This window comes from Mizuhopecten yessoensis, unplaced genomic scaffold (genome assembly GCF_002113885.1).
Source record: "Mizuhopecten yessoensis strain PY_sf001 unplaced genomic scaffold, ASM211388v2 scaffold2803, whole genome shotgun sequence".
Lineage (NCBI taxonomy): Eukaryota > Metazoa > Mollusca > Bivalvia > Pectinida > Pectinidae > Mizuhopecten > Mizuhopecten yessoensis.
The window spans coordinates 51,553-67,592 of record NW_018404727.1 but is presented as its reverse complement, the minus strand read 5'-3'; the positions used below and the strand labels follow the sequence as shown (position 1 = coordinate 67,592).

Sequence of the window (16,040 nt, the reverse complement as noted above, 5' to 3'; positions counted from 1 at the left end):
CACAGTTATTTGTAGTGTTACCCAAAACACAGTTATTTGTAGTGTTACCCAAAACACAGTTATTTGTAGTGTTACCCAAAGCACAGTTATTTGTAGTGTTACCCAAAACAATCGTAGAAGCAGTACAGTGATGTAAGGTATGGTACATACCATAGAGCACCTTTGTAAGAAAAATATTAATATTTGCTATTTACTTACTCAAACATCCTTTTTTTCTTTTACTATAGAGTAACCAATAGATGCCTTTATCTTTCATTACATGTATGTCTCGAGTAAAAACAGCAAGTGCATCTATTAACGGGGCTTATTTAGTAGGTCAGGTTCACTTTGACAGCAGGCGAAATTTCTGATAAAATTTTCATACCTTTTTCATTGCCATACCTTTTTCATTGCCAATATTTTTTCCATGTTTACAGACATGTTAGGATATTTGAACATTTCTTGTTAATATGTTCCATTCTGGGTTTGGTTTCACTTTTGGTAGCCTCACCTGTATACATCAGTACTACTGTCTACTTACCCCAACTCGGGTAGCCTCACCTGTATACATCAGTACTACTGTCTACTTACCTCACTTTGGGTAGCTTCATCTGTATACATCAGTACTACTGTCTACTTACCTCACTTTGGGTACCCTCATCTGTATACATCAGTACTACTGTCTACTTACCTCACTTTGGGTAGCCTCACCTGTATACATCAGTACTACTGTCTACTTACCTTACCTTGGGTAGACTCACCTGTATATATCAGTACTACTGTCTACTTACCTTACCTTGGGTAGACTCACCTATATACATCAGTACTACTGTCTACTTACCTCGCGTTGGGTAGCCTCACCTGTATACATCAGTACTACTGTCTACTTACCTCACTTTGGGTAGCCTCACCTATATACATCAGTACTATTGTCTACTTAATTACCCGTATGTGTATGGATGAACCACAATGCTGCCATCAGTAGGACTCCAATGATAAATGCTGCGAATGCTATGCCTACAACTGTGCCAGAATCCAGACCCTCTATCACAATGGTGTCAGCGTGGTTGGAGTTATGTCTGCTGTTGGATTGGTGGTGGTGATTGCGCTGGTCACCTTTAGGAATCACTCCTGTAAAATCACATCTCAAAATAAGAACAACAGTTTTATTTGGGAGTATAGTATCTGTTGAAGTCATCCAGACTCTTTGACCAAATAAGTATAGTCTGTCTTCAGACTGTTCAAGTCATCCAGACTCTTTGACCACATGTGTATAGTCTGTCTTCAAACTGTTCAAGTCAACCAGACTCTTTGACCACCTGTGTATAGTCCGTCTTCAGACTCTTTGACCACCTGTGTATAGTCTGTCTTCAGACTCTTTGACCATCTGCGTATAGTCCGTCTTCAGACTCTTTGACCACCTGTGTATAGTCTGTCTGCAGACTCTTTGACCACCTGTGTATAGTCTGTCTTAAGACTCTTTGACCACATGTGTATAGTCTGCCTTCAGACTCTTTGACCACATGTGCATAGTCTGTCTTCAGACTCTTTGACCACCTGTGTATAGTCCGTCTTCAGACTCTTTGACCACCTGTGTATAGTCTGTCTGCAGACTCTTTGACCACCTGTGTATAGTCTGTATTCAGACTCTTTGACCACCTGTGTATAGTCTGTCTTCGGACTCTTTGACCACATGTGTATAGTCTGTCTTCAGACTCTTTGACCATCTGCGTATAGTCTGTCTTCAGACTCTTTGACCACATGTGTATAGTCTGTCTTCAGACTCTTTGACCACCTGTGTATAGTCTGTCTTCAGACTCTTTGACCACCTGTGTATAGTCTGTCTTCAGACTCTTTGACCACATGTGTATAGACTGACTTTCTTATGCAGCCAGGCACATTCAGTAAGGAGATCTCCCAGATTTTGAGAATGAAATTTTGATGGCATAATAGCATCACGTCATGTTCACACGTTCAATCTCTGACTTCTATACATTCTTACCAAAATAATTGGAGTTCATAGATGTAAATCAATTTTGTTAAAGTGTAGTCTACTATTTCTACCACTTTTAAGTAATAGCTGTAGAGTGACTGTTGCTCATTATCATGTTAATTAAGTTATCTGAATATAACACATTCATGTTGTTGATAGAAATATTTGAGTTGTTAGCAGCTGAAGACAGCCTGTATATGATAGATTCTAGTATCATCTGTCTCTAAGGTAACAGTGGTGTACAGACCTTGGTTGATAGCTGGTTTAATTATCGTTTTCCGACTGGGTTCGGGAGGCTCCACCTGCCCGGTGATTTCCAGTGGACCACGAACAATCAGCTTTCCTGGCATGTTGGCCGTGATTTTCCCACACATCTCGTCTCCACACTATATAATTACATAATCATATTGAAGAAATCTGTATATTCTGACAATTCACAACACTTAATGTGAAGCTGATGCTGTTTTACATGACAATAATTTATAGGATGATAATGATATATTTTCATTTTTTTTCACTTGACACCTGATAAAACCACTTATATCTATTTGTAGTTTTGAGTTATCACAACTAGTTGTACTGTTTTAAATCATTTGCTATACTGAATCCCATGCCACACCAACAGTCCCAATCCTTTGTTTACATCCTACACAGTCCCAATCCTTTGTTAACATCCTACACAGTCCCAATCCTTTGTTAACATCCTACACAGTCCCAATCCTTTGTTAACATCCTACACAGTCCCAATCCTTTGTTAACATCCTACACAGTCCCAATCCTTTGTTAACATCCTACACAGTCCCAATCCTTTGTTAACATCCTACACAGTCCCAATCCTTTGTTAACATCCTACACAGTCCCAATCCTTTGTTAACATCCTACACAGTCCCAATCCTTTGTTAACATCCTACACAGTCCCAATCCTTTGTTAACATCCTACACAGTCCCAATCCTTTGTTAACATCCTACACAGTCCCAATCCTTTGTTAACATCCTACACAGTCCCAATCCTTTGTTAACATCCTACACAGTCCCAATCCTTTGTTAACATCCTACACAGTCCCAATCCTTTGTTAACATCCTACACAGTCCCAATCCTTTGTTAACATCCTACACAGTCCCAATCCTTTGTTAACATCCTACACAGTCCCAATCCTTTGTTAACATCCTACACAGTCCCAATCCTTTGTTAACATCCTACACAGTCCCAATCCTTTGTTAACATCCTACACAGTCCCAATCCTTTGTTAACATCCTACACAGTCCCAATCCTTTGTTAACATCCTACACAGTCCCAATCCTTTGTTAACATCCTACACAGTCCCAATCCTTTGTTAACATCCTACACAGTCCCAATCCTTTGTTAACATCCTACACAGTCCCAATCCTTTGTTAACATCCTACACAGTCCCAATCCTTTGTTAACATCCTACACAGTCCCAATCCTTTGTTAACATCCTACACAGTCCCAATCCTTTGTTAACATCCTACACAGTCCCAATCCTTTGTTAACATCCTACACAGTCCCAATCCTTTGTTAACATCCTACACAGTCCCAATCCTTTGTTAACATCCTACACAGTCCCAATCCTTTGTTAACATCCTACACAGTCCCAATCCTTTGTTAACATCCTACACAGTCCCAATCCTTTGTTAACATCCTACACAGTCCCAATCCTTTGTTAACATCCTACACAGTCCCAATCCTTTGTTAACATCCTACACAGTCCCAATCCTTTGTTAACATCCTACACAGTCCCAATCCTTTGTTAACATCCTACACAGTCCCAATCCTTTGTTAACATCCTACACAGTCCCAATCCTTTGTTAACATCCTACACAGTCCCAATCCTTTGTTAACATCCTACACAGTCCCAATCCTTTGTTAACATCCTACACAGTCCCAATCCTTTGTTAACATCCTACACAGTCCCAATCCTTTGTTAACATCCTACACAGTCCCAATCCTTTGTTAACATCCTACACAGTCCCAATCCTTTGTTAACATCCTACACAGTCCCAATCCTTTGTTAACATCCTACACAGTCCCAATCCTTTGTTAACATCCTACACAGTCCCAATCCTTTGTTAACATCCTACACAGTCCCAATCCTTTGTTAACATCCTACACAGTCCCAATCCTTTGTTAACATATTACACATATAAATGTGTCTTAGTTGTGACTTACAGGAATTCCCTGGGCAAGCTTTGGGTTCCTGCTACAGACACCAATACGACACTGGAGGAACATCGCATGAAACAGGTCGCCAGTGTTGAAGCTGAATCGCTGAGCATGAGCATTGGATCCCCAGCTAGTTCCGAGGAATGACTGGTTAGTGATCCAACGTACGCTGGGCTTTCTACATCTACAATTCACCCAAAACAATACACTAATACATGTACTATATATACAGTAATGTGCTAAATATACAGTAATTGTACTATATATACAGTAATGTACTATATATACAGTAATGATGTACTATATATACAGTAATGATGTACTATATATACAGTAATGATGTACTATATATACAGTAATAGTGTACTATATATACAGTAATGTACTATATATACAGTAATGTACTAAATATACAGAAATTGTACTATATATACAGTAATGGTGTACTATATATACAGTAATGTACTATATATAAAGTAATGATGTACTATATATACAGTAATGATGTACTATATATACAGTAATGTACTATATATATAGTATTGTACTATATATACAGTAGTGATGTACTATATGTACTATACTAATAGTAAATTCCTACAAACTTCAAATTTTTAAATTACCACAACTGTAATGTATTATTTTTACAGCTTAACCAATTATCATAATGAAAATATATACCGTATTATACCTAAAAATTGCATCTACAACATTTTTCTTAGACAGATGGGTGCGCTTAATTAAATCCTGTGAAAAGGTTGCTTACTTCACTGATCTGTCAATATAATCTTCAGTCTTTTGATCAAAGATTTTGCCCTTCACTAGCATTTACATTATTTAGGCAATATAATATCATTTTCTGATTCAAGATTGGGACAATCGTCTATATAAAGTTATGTTATTCATCCTTTGAAAGATTGCCTAAATATTTCAAGTCCAACTGATCCAAAACGATATCTTTTTCATTATCAATCACTTAATCATCCAACAGATCCGATATCTCAATATCGGTTCCATTATTTAATTGAAGAAGTTTCTGTTGTTTCTAATTCTGTTTTACTGTCACTAATCTCACGTAATATCATCTGAACTGACTATAGAAACTTTCATCAACGCTCGTGTCGGTGCTGTCGGCCATTATTTTCAGTGATCATGTTGTCAAGTCACAGTTGTTTTGGAAAAACTCCCACAAAGTCGTCATTTTTCTGTTAGCCTCCATTTTGAACAGGAAGTTCTGCTGCTGCAAGATCTTGTGGGTACATATATACACTTCCATAGCGACAACGTGGCAACTATAAACAGGTTTCATTAGGCTTGTTGAACACATACAGACACAGTCGGTTTGAGTACATAAGGGATTAATTAAGCACACCCCTCTCGTGTTTTGGTAAGTGCACAATGTGCTTATAAGGTAAAATACGATAATAAAATCACTATAACATGTTGTTGCAAATTAAAGAAAAAGCAAAGTTGTGATTTGTCACAGGAACCTGACAATAATTTGTTCAATTTGCTTCCAATATAAAACTGTGGTCAATTCATGAAGATTCTAACTACAATTCAAATGACCTAACTATTCATTGATTTTAATGAATTCAAATAATTCACGAAAATCACCAAAACACAGATTTTAAGATCAGTAATTATATAAGTTAACAAACAATTATTCCTAATCTTCAAAGCCAAAAGAGATTTTACCCATTTTCTATGAGGGTTACTGTCCGGTCTGTCTGCTTATCCATGTGGTCCGATAACCAACAACTCTGTAGCATCACCTGAAGGTTCTCCACTGGAATTTAACATAATGGATATCACAAAAATGTCACTGTATAAACAAATACAGCCAATCGTTAAAGACAACATTCTTCAAAGCGTACTTGCCTTTCACTAAGACAGCCAGGTTGGGTTCCCAATTGGACATGAGAAGGTATTGGGTCACCTGTCCAGCTATATGGGTTTTCTCTGGACATAAAGACTCTCTTTGCATTTCCATCGAGGCCAACAAGAGTGATTAATATAATAATTGTTAAAAAAAAATGTTCCATAACTTTTTGAAATTAATAAGTTAATATAACAGAAGTGCTTAGCATTACTGTGTTTCTCCAAGACAGAAGTGTTGATAGTGACCACTTGGTTGTCGGAGTTAACAATAACAGTCTGTAGGACACGCTGGTATGGAGTTTCACTAGACTACTAACCTGGTTACATGTCGACCTTCCCACTTGACTACTAACATATTTACATGTCGACCTCCAAACTCGACTACTAACCTGGTTGCATGTTGACCTCCACACTCAACTACTAACCTGGCTACATGTTAACCTCCACACTCGACTACTAATCTGGTTACATGTCGACCTTCGCACTTGACTACTAACATATTTGCATGTCAACCTCCACACTCGACTACTAACCTGGTTACATGTCGACCTTCGCACTCAACTACTAACATATTTGCATGTCGACCTCCACACTCGACTACTAACCTGGTTACATGTTGACCTCCACACTCAACTTCTAACATGGCTACATGTTGACCTCCACACTCAACTACTAACCTGGCTACATGTTAACCTCCACACTCGACTACTAATCTGGTTACATGTCGACCTTCGCACTTGACTACTAACATATTTGCATGTCGACCTCCACACTCGACTACTAACCTGGCTACATGTCGACCGTCAAACTCGACTACTAACATATTTGCATGTCGACCTCCACACTCGACTACTAACCTGGTTACATGTTGACCTCCACACTCAACTTCTAACATGGCTACATGTTGACCTCCACACTCAACTACTAACCTGGCTACATGTTGACCTCCACACTCGACTACTTACTTGGTTACATGTCGACCTTCGCACTTGACTACTAACATATTTGCATGTCGACCTCCACACTCGACTACTAACCTGGTTACATGTCGACTCCCACACTCGACTACTAACCTGGCTACATGTTGACCTCCACACTCGACTACTAACCTGGTTGCATGTCGACCTCCACGTAGATGTAACTGTATGGAGAAACAGTCATAGGGAAGCGGTAGACTGGGTCCTTCATCACACTGGAGCGGAACAGCTTGATACCGAAACTCCTGTTTGACTGTGCCCAGGAATAATCAGTGTAGTTTTGTGTGGGCTGAAATACGAAATACTGGATAAGCAAAATTGTATAACACATGAAAACAATGATACATTCAACATCACTGTGCTCTGTTGATTGAGGTCAATTTTGATAGAGTTTATGATTTTCAAAGAGTGTGGTAATTTGTTTGGTAAGGTCTACGTAAACTTTTCAGACATGTAGTAATACTTTGCAGTATCACAGTAGTCCCAATTACAGGTTATGTTGATCGGCAAATTGTTACACTCACATAATAATGGCCACATTGAAGAAGACATTGTTTTGTTAACTGTAGCCATCCTTGTAATTTCATGCAGGTGAACTTTTCAGTAAGAAAGTTAGAAATTAATGATTTCATAAAAGTTCTGTTAACAATTAGTGTTTTTATTTGCACCCCAGCTGTTCCTGAGATCCTGTTACATACCAATTGTGAGTCTGTTATCCCCTCATGTGCAACAAATTGACATACAACTTCTACTTTTATTGCATCACTCTGGAAGTCCTCATCATCGAAGTAGGTTTCAGCTTTAGGATCATGTGACCCTGAGCCTGAAATTTCATTATCCGAGAGGGTATCATAGCCACTTCCGATCTCTTCCAACCCATCTGCAGAGGAGCGATGTACCAATAACTGAAATCAGAATTAACATGGAATCTTATGAACATCATTTACACAAGAGCCAGTCAAAATTTAAGAGAACCATAACTAGCCGTATCTCTTCAAAAATCTCATGAATAATCTAAATTATATAGGAGAAACGGTTCAGTCCATAACAACAATTAACTTCACATTTTTATTTGACAGTGTACTTGTACTTTTGTCATCGACTTATCTAAACACAAATACTTTTATACTGTTTGCTGTTTAAAATAAACAACATGCTTAATTCTAATTGTATGTCTTGAAGTTATTCAGGAAATTGAAGAAAAATAAACAATTTTGAAATAAAGTAAACTAAGAAGTCAAAAATTGTTTACTAAATTGAAATTTGTTTTGATCTTTTATTCTGCTACAATTTGTCTGATGTCATATCCTTCTGGTCAACTCACCATGTTGTTATAGAAAGTGTTCCCGTCGGTAACCGATGCCTGCGTACCACAGTTAGAAGGGGACAACCCTAGGATGATGTGGCTCTCATTTTTACCAGCTTTACATGCTGGGTCCCTGAGAGTCAGCTGATCTATTTCTAAGCCAAAATTCTGCAACAAATACATTATAAAACACTTTTACCTAGTAAAAATAATTTATAATTTTACCAAAACTAATTCATCAAGTCATTTAGTATTCATGAACATATTAATCTCAATGATAGTACATGTAATAATCATCTTTTTTTTTTAACATTGGAAATAGTGAATACATTTTTTAAGACTTATGGTTTCATTTCCAAGAGAGTAAAACCACACAGCAAAAAGCAATACATCTGTTATATATTCCTTGCAAACCCAGCCTTGGCTGTTTAATTCTCATCAAAACCTGTATTGATGGATTATGTTGTGAATGAAATGTTATTGAGCAAGGTAAATCATTGTGACTAATCCAGTCCCCAACCTCCAGACAGAGGGACAAAGGGCCATGATGCTGTATGTAGCTGGTAACAGACCTGATTTAAGTATGTGACACTCTCTATATATACAGCTACCATCCAAAGAAGTACTAAAATGTAAAGTTGAGTAATTGTTTGATGGAGTATATGAGATGTGCCCCAGACAAAGTGACACACTGACGGACTGACAGAAGGATTGTAAACCTGTAGTCCCCTCAGGTACTATGAGTGAAGAACAGACTACATATTACAGCTACTTAATCCTTCAGGCCAGTTAAACCTACAACCTCCTACTGATGGTGTTGTATTAGGCTGAAAACATTCTACTGATGGTGTTGTATTAGGCTGAAAACAAAATTAATATTGGAGTTGTGTAAGGCTGAAAACATAGTTAGTATTAGAGTTGTGTTAGGATGAAAACTGTCTAATGTTGGAGTTGTGTTAGGCTGAAAACTGTCTAATGTTGGAGTTGTGTTAGGCTGAAAACTGTCTAATGTTGGATTTGTGTTTGGCTGAAAATATTCTATTGGTGGTGTTGTGTTAGGCTGAAAACATTCTACTGATGGTGTTGTGTTAAGCTGAAAATATTCTATAGTCTACTTATAGTGTTGTGTTCGGCTGAAAACATCCTAATGTTGGAGTTGTGTTAGGCTGAAACCATAATTAATACAAGAGGCCCAGAAGGCCTGTATCGCTCACCTGAATATGTTTAAAATAATTGGTATGAAGTAAAGATATAGCACTCCATAGTAGGTGCTGTAAGTACATATGAAATATCAGAAAGATCCATCCAGTACTTGAGATATAACAAATTTCAAACAGAGCCCCACCCCTATGCCCCTAGGGGATCATATCCACCGTTTATACAAAATTGAGTCCCCTTGGCCAAAGGATGCTCTAGACTAAACTAGAGGCCCAGAGGGCCTGTATCGCTCACCTGGATACCTATGCAATCATGGCACTATTCTCCAAATGAGATCAAGGGAATATGCCAGACCCCAAGGCCAATCCTTGTAGCATAGCTATATTAGATTTTTCATGCCCAGCAATTTTATGTATGGTTATGGGGTGGGGATCTCAACTGTTTCCAAGCTTTGACTCAGAAACTAGGTCCCTAGAGTTGTGGCCAGACCCCAGGATCGATTCTAATATCGTGACTGCATTTGTCTCTTTTTTTCAAGCATTTTTATATATAGTTTTGGGGTGGGGATCTCAACCAATTCAAAGTTATGACCCAGGGGCCAAGTCTGCAAGGGTGGGGCAGACCCTGGGATCAATTCTAATGTCATGACTGCATTCGTCTCTTTATGCCCAACAATTGTATATATAGTTTTGGGGTGGGGATATTAACCATTTCAAAGTTATGACCCAGGGGTTAAGTCTCCAAGGGTGGGGCAGTCCCCAAGGCCAACCTGGAAGCATATGTGCAATCATCTCTTTATACTCAGCAATTGTATATATACGGTTATAGGGTGGGGCTCTCAACTGTTTCCAAGCTGTGACTAAGAAACTAGGTCCCTAGGGGTTCGGTCAGACCCCAGGGTCTATTCTGATATCATGATTGCATTCGTCTCTTTATGCCCAGCATTTGTATATATAGTTTTGGGGTGGGGATCTCAACCGTTTTAAAGTTATGGCCCAGGGACTATGTCTCCAAGGGTGGGGCCAGACCCTAGGGACATCCTGGAAGCAAATGTGCATTTTTCTCTTTATACTCAGCAATTCTATATATGATTATATGGTGGGGATCTCAACCATTTCCAAGTAATGCATTTTATTGGCCCCACCCCTTAGCCCGGGGGGTCAGCCCCACCATTTGTACAATTTTGAATCCCTGCCTCCCATGAATACTTCCGACCAAATATGATCAATATCCATGGNTGGGGGGTCAGCCACACCATTTGTACAATTTTAAATCCCTGCCTCCCAGGAATGCTTTTGATCAAATATGATTGATATCCAGTGCACAGTTCTACAGAAGAAGTCGTTTGTAGCAATATAGCCAAATTGCCCCCTTTTGGCCCGTCCCTAAGCCCCCTGGTAAGTCAGCCCCACCATTTGTACAATTTTTAATCACCACCACCTAGGGATGCTTCCAGTCAAATATGGTTCATATCCACTTCTTAATTTCAGAGAAGAAGTCGCTTAAAGCAATATGGGCAAATTGACCCCTTTTGGCCCTGCCCCTCAGCCCCCTGGGGGGTCAGCCCCACCATTTGTACAATTTTTAATCACCACCACCTAGGGATGCTTCCAGTCAAATATGGTTCATATCCACTTCTTAATTTCAGAGAAGAAGTCGCTTAAAGCAATATGGGCAAATTGACCCCTTTTGGCCCTGCCCCTCAGCCCCCTGGGGGGTCAGCCCCACCATTTGTACAATTTTTAATCACCACCACCTAGGGATGCTTCCAGTCAAATATGGTTCATATCCACTTCTTAATTTCAGAGAAGAAGTCGCTTAAAGCAATATGGGCAAATTGACCCCTTTTGGCCCTGCCCCTCAGCCCCCTGGGGGGTCAGCCCCACCATTTGTACAATTTTGAATCCCCACCACCTAGGGATGCTTCCAGTCAAATTTAGTTTAATTCCAAACAGTGGTTAAGAAGAAGAAGTCGTTTAAAGAAATTGTTGACGTACGGACGTACGACGGACGCCACAGTATGGCATAAGCTCACCTTGGTCCTTCGGACCAGGTGAGCTAATAAGGAAAAAATCCCTTAATCACGATGGTCGAAGAAGGATTTTGAAGGTTTTACCTCTATTTCCCCTATTGGGCCCCGCCCCTCTGCTCCCTGGGAGACCACACCCACTGCTTATACAAAATTGAGTCCCCTTGGCCGAAGGATGCTCCAGACTAAATTAGGATAAAATCCCTTAATCCCTATGGTAGAAGAAGGATTTTAAAGGTTTTACCTCTATTTCCCCTATTGGGCCCAGCCCTTCAGGTCCCAGCCCCTCAGGTCCCAGGGGGGGCTACACCCACCGTTTATACAAAATTTGTTCCCCTTTACCCAAGGATACTTCACACCAAATATGGACCAAATCTTTTCATTCCTACAGAAGCAGAAGGATTTTAAAGAATAATTTGCTATGTTTCCCCTATTGGGCCCCGCCCCTCAGACCCCTGGTGGGTCAGACCCATGGTTTATACAAAATTGGTACCCCTTTACCCAAGGATGCTTCAGACTAAATATGGAATAAATCCTGTCATTCCTACAGATGAAGGATTTTTAAGAATTTGCTATATTTCCCATATTGGGCCCTGCCCCTCAGCCCCCAAGAGGGCCAAACCCACCATTTATACAAAATTGGTTTCCCCTAACCCAAGGATGCTCAACATCAAATATGGACCAAATCCTGTCATTCCTACAGAAGAAGAAGGATTTTAAAGAATAATTTGCTATGTTCCCCTATTGGGCCCCGCCACTCAGGCCCTTGGGGGGCAAAACCCATGGTTTATACAAAATTGAGTCCCCTTGGCCCAAGGCTGCTCCAGACTTAATAAGGATAAAATTCCTTAATCCCTAGGGTAGGAGAAGGATTTTGAAGGTTTTACCTCTATTTCCCCGATTGGGCCCCGCCCCTATGTCCCCAGCGGTGCCACACCCACCATTTATACAAAATTGAGTCCCCTTGGACCAAGGATGCTCCAGACCAAATTTAGTCAAAATCTATTTGGCCGTTCAGGACTAGTAGCGTTTTAAAGGAAAAGTTGACGGACGGATGAACGACGGATGCTGCGGTATGGCATAAGCTCACCATGGTCCTTCAAACCAGGTGAGCTAATAAGAGTGGTTTTCAATTGAAACACTCCAATGTTGGAGTGATGTAGTTACCTGTAGGATGAGCCTGCTGAAGGCCACAATCATGTGTCTGTCTGGATGACATTCAGCATGGATAGCTCTTTTAAACACACTCTTTGTATGGGGAATATTGTCAAATGGAGGAGTAATAATCTTGGTAGTGCCGATTGATCCTTTACCATGGCCCCTGTCAGATTCTGGTTCATCTGCAAAATAAATACAGGTCCCCTCTCTATAATGATTTTCTCGGGCTACAAACATGATAAATATCTAAGAGAATCTTAAAAGATATTAATTGGGGTAGTGGTTTTAATGTCACACAGGCCTCAGAGGCCTTGTTCTGTAATTCACCTTACATATGTTGGTATATGTAACTGACTTTGAATAGACTCAATTTGCCTCCCTTTATTATATGTCTGATAATTTATGTAAATGAATCTTAGGAATATATAATGACAATACAACTTTTTTACAACTTTACACCCATTTTATTTGCTGTTTTTTCAGGTTTAGATACAGTTAAACCTGAAAAACTTTTCACGTTGAATAAAAAGTCCATCCCCATCAAACTTAACTTAACTTAACTTATATTATAACAATGTAAAATGATAAAGGTAATTTTTTATTCAAAACTATTCAATAAATGGGTTGGTAAGCTGACAGGATTTTATTATTTAATAATAATAATAATAATATACAACATTTGATATAGCGCCCTATCTAGTTAACATAAGCCGCTCTAAAGTACTTTACAGTACATAGATATACAATTAATACAGATAGCATATACTGTAATCAATACAATTTTGAGGAATTCACAGGAGCTGCCTTATCAGGCACTAACTACTAGTCATATGCCACCTGGCTAATGTCTCCCTGTTTGTATGCCTGCGTGTGTGCTGGAGATGTAATGTGTTCTGTTTGTAGTGGGACCGTGCTTCCAATGGTATCATTTATAGTGCCACCACACCTGAATGCTACAGCACAGATACTGCAACATCCACCCCAGACCAATTTATACTCCACCAGGGTTGTTAGAGTTGTGTGGGCAGGAGAAAAACACTTTCTCTGAATATCCACGCATACGACAAATTTGGGGATTGAACCCCGCCACCTGCGTGGAAGGCCTGAGTGCTCATCACTTGACCAATCCGCCCATCACAAAGATAATCATGTCTGATCATTGATTTATTAACTAAAAAAAAGTTTGCATAAATAAATACATACAACACTCTCCTACTTTACAGAATTAACTGTTGATAGTAGGAAGTGTCTGGAAATGACTTCCCTACGTTCTCACCTGTCTGAGGTAATATAAGGGTGATTTTGTTGGCGAGGCTGATGCCAGCGTAGATGGACACCGGTCCATTGTGGTAGTTGACCCATTGGATGAGGCCCTCACGCGAGTGTGTTATCGTCTCCATGCGTACCCCTGCCGTGTCTACTTTGATCCCTGACATGTTGATATGAGTGTTTGACTGAAAACAAACATAAAGCTTTAGACAAGTGGTCAATAATACATCTGGCATACAACAGTACACAGAAATAAAACCAGAACATTGTTTGGAAATTACTTAGCCAGCATACAGCTACATTAACGGTGAAGTATCCTAATAAAGTTACAGAAAAGTTTTATATAAGTTTGGGTATATTTGGGGAACTTACCACAATGTCTATTGCTCCTTGGATGCGTTTAGTTTGGACTTTCCAGATCACAGACTTTGGTGATTTAAGGACAAGGTGGAAATCACGGTTGGTTGTCTTTCGTGATGGGCTCTTGATATCCAGCTCAACCTCTACTGCCTTCCCTCTTGGGTTATTTTCATAGGCATTCTCCAACTCAATAACATAGGTAACGCTGTAAATAACATCAGTTACAAAGTTAACGCTGTATCAAACATCAGTTACAAAGGTAATGCTGTAACAAACATCAGTTACAAAGGTAACGCTGTACAAACATCAGTAACATAGGTAACGCTGTAACAAACATCAGTAACATAGGTAATGCTGTAACAAACATCAGTAACATAGGTAACGCTGTAACAAACATCAGTAACATAGGTAACGCTGTAACAAACATTAGTAACAAAGTTAACGCTGTATCAAACATCAGTTACAAAGGTAACGCTGTAACAAACATCCGTTACAAAGGTAACGCTGTAACAAACATCAGTGACATAGGTAACGCTGAAATAAACATCAGTAACATAGTAAACGCTGTAACAAACATCAGTAACATAGGTAACGCTGTAACAAACATCAGTAACATAGGTAACGCTGTAACAAACATCAGTAACATAGGTAACGCTGTAACAAATATCAGTAACATAGGTAACGCTGTACAAACATCATTAACATAGGTAACGCTGTAACAAACATCAGTAACATAGGTAACGCTGTAAAAAACATCAGTAACATAGGTAACGCTGTAATAAACATCAGTTACAAAGGTAACGCTGTAACAAACATCAGTAACATAGGTAATGCTGTACAAACATCAGTAACATAGGTAACGCTGTACAAACATCAGTAACATAGGTAACGCTGTATCAAACATCAGTTACAAAGGTAATCCTGTAACAAACATCAGTAACATAGGTAACGCTGTAACAAACATCAGTTACAAAGGTGACGCTGTAACAAACATCAGTAACATAGGTAACGCTGTAACAAACATGAGTAACATAGGCATCGCTGTAACAAACATCAGTCACATATAGGTATTGCTGTAACAAACAACAGTTACATAGGTAACGCTGTAACAAACATCAGTAACATAGGAAATGCTGTAAGAAACATCAGTAACATAGGTAACGCTATAACAAACATCATTAGGTAATGTTGCATTGATATGATGACCTTGACCTGAAGAGTACAGACACCAACATTTAAAGTGTTACGTCATTCAGAAGTCATTGCCTAGATCAAGTTTACAATGATTGGATATTCAACCGACGGCTCTGAATTTAACTTTATAAATTGAAATGCAATGGGCCTTTAGTGTTTACATGCATGATGTCTTTAAACGACAAACCAGATTTTCCCATGAAATTTTCGCCTTCTTAATAATTCTACAATATGGTCATGAGATATAGGATCTTGGTTAATCCAACCTCCAGGGAAATAAAAATGTCCTCTTTCTGAATTCTGAATAAGTGCCCTTCATATAACTAACCGCTCATCAATCATAACAGCCCCCCTGTATTGATCCCAACAATCCTCAACAATTATTAATCCTCAGCAGCAATGACAATCGTTGGAGAACACCACAATCACCAAACCTGACCAGGATAGAATGTACCAATCACTGAGGAGAACACCACAATCACCAAACCTGACCAGGATAGAATGTACCAATCACTGAGGAGAACACCACAATCACCAAACCTGACCAGGATAGA

At 39.2% G+C, this 16,040-nt stretch overlaps 1 protein-coding gene across 1 annotated transcript in view; it reads right to left on the bottom strand.

Annotated features, from left to right (window-relative positions):
* Window positions 1-16,040, bottom strand: part of LOC110446572 (transforming growth factor beta receptor type 3-like) — a 34,368-nt gene that overhangs the window by 3,677 nt on the left and 14,651 nt on the right. The window contains exons 3-12 of the mRNA XM_021491779.1: window positions 14,305-14,497; window positions 13,940-14,117; window positions 12,673-12,845; window positions 8,337-8,486; window positions 7,711-7,917; window positions 7,145-7,301; window positions 5,853-5,943; window positions 4,161-4,338; window positions 2,220-2,358; window positions 925-1,110 (exon numbers count right to left, since the gene is read on the bottom strand). Of these exons, the coding sequence (XP_021347454.1) occupies window positions 925-1,110; window positions 2,220-2,358; window positions 4,161-4,338; window positions 5,853-5,943; window positions 7,145-7,301; window positions 7,711-7,917; window positions 8,337-8,486; window positions 12,673-12,845; window positions 13,940-14,117; window positions 14,305-14,497 (1,652 nt within the window). The remainder of the gene's footprint in view (window positions 1-924; window positions 1,111-2,219; window positions 2,359-4,160; window positions 4,339-5,852; window positions 5,944-7,144; window positions 7,302-7,710; window positions 7,918-8,336; window positions 8,487-12,672; window positions 12,846-13,939; window positions 14,118-14,304; window positions 14,498-16,040) is intronic.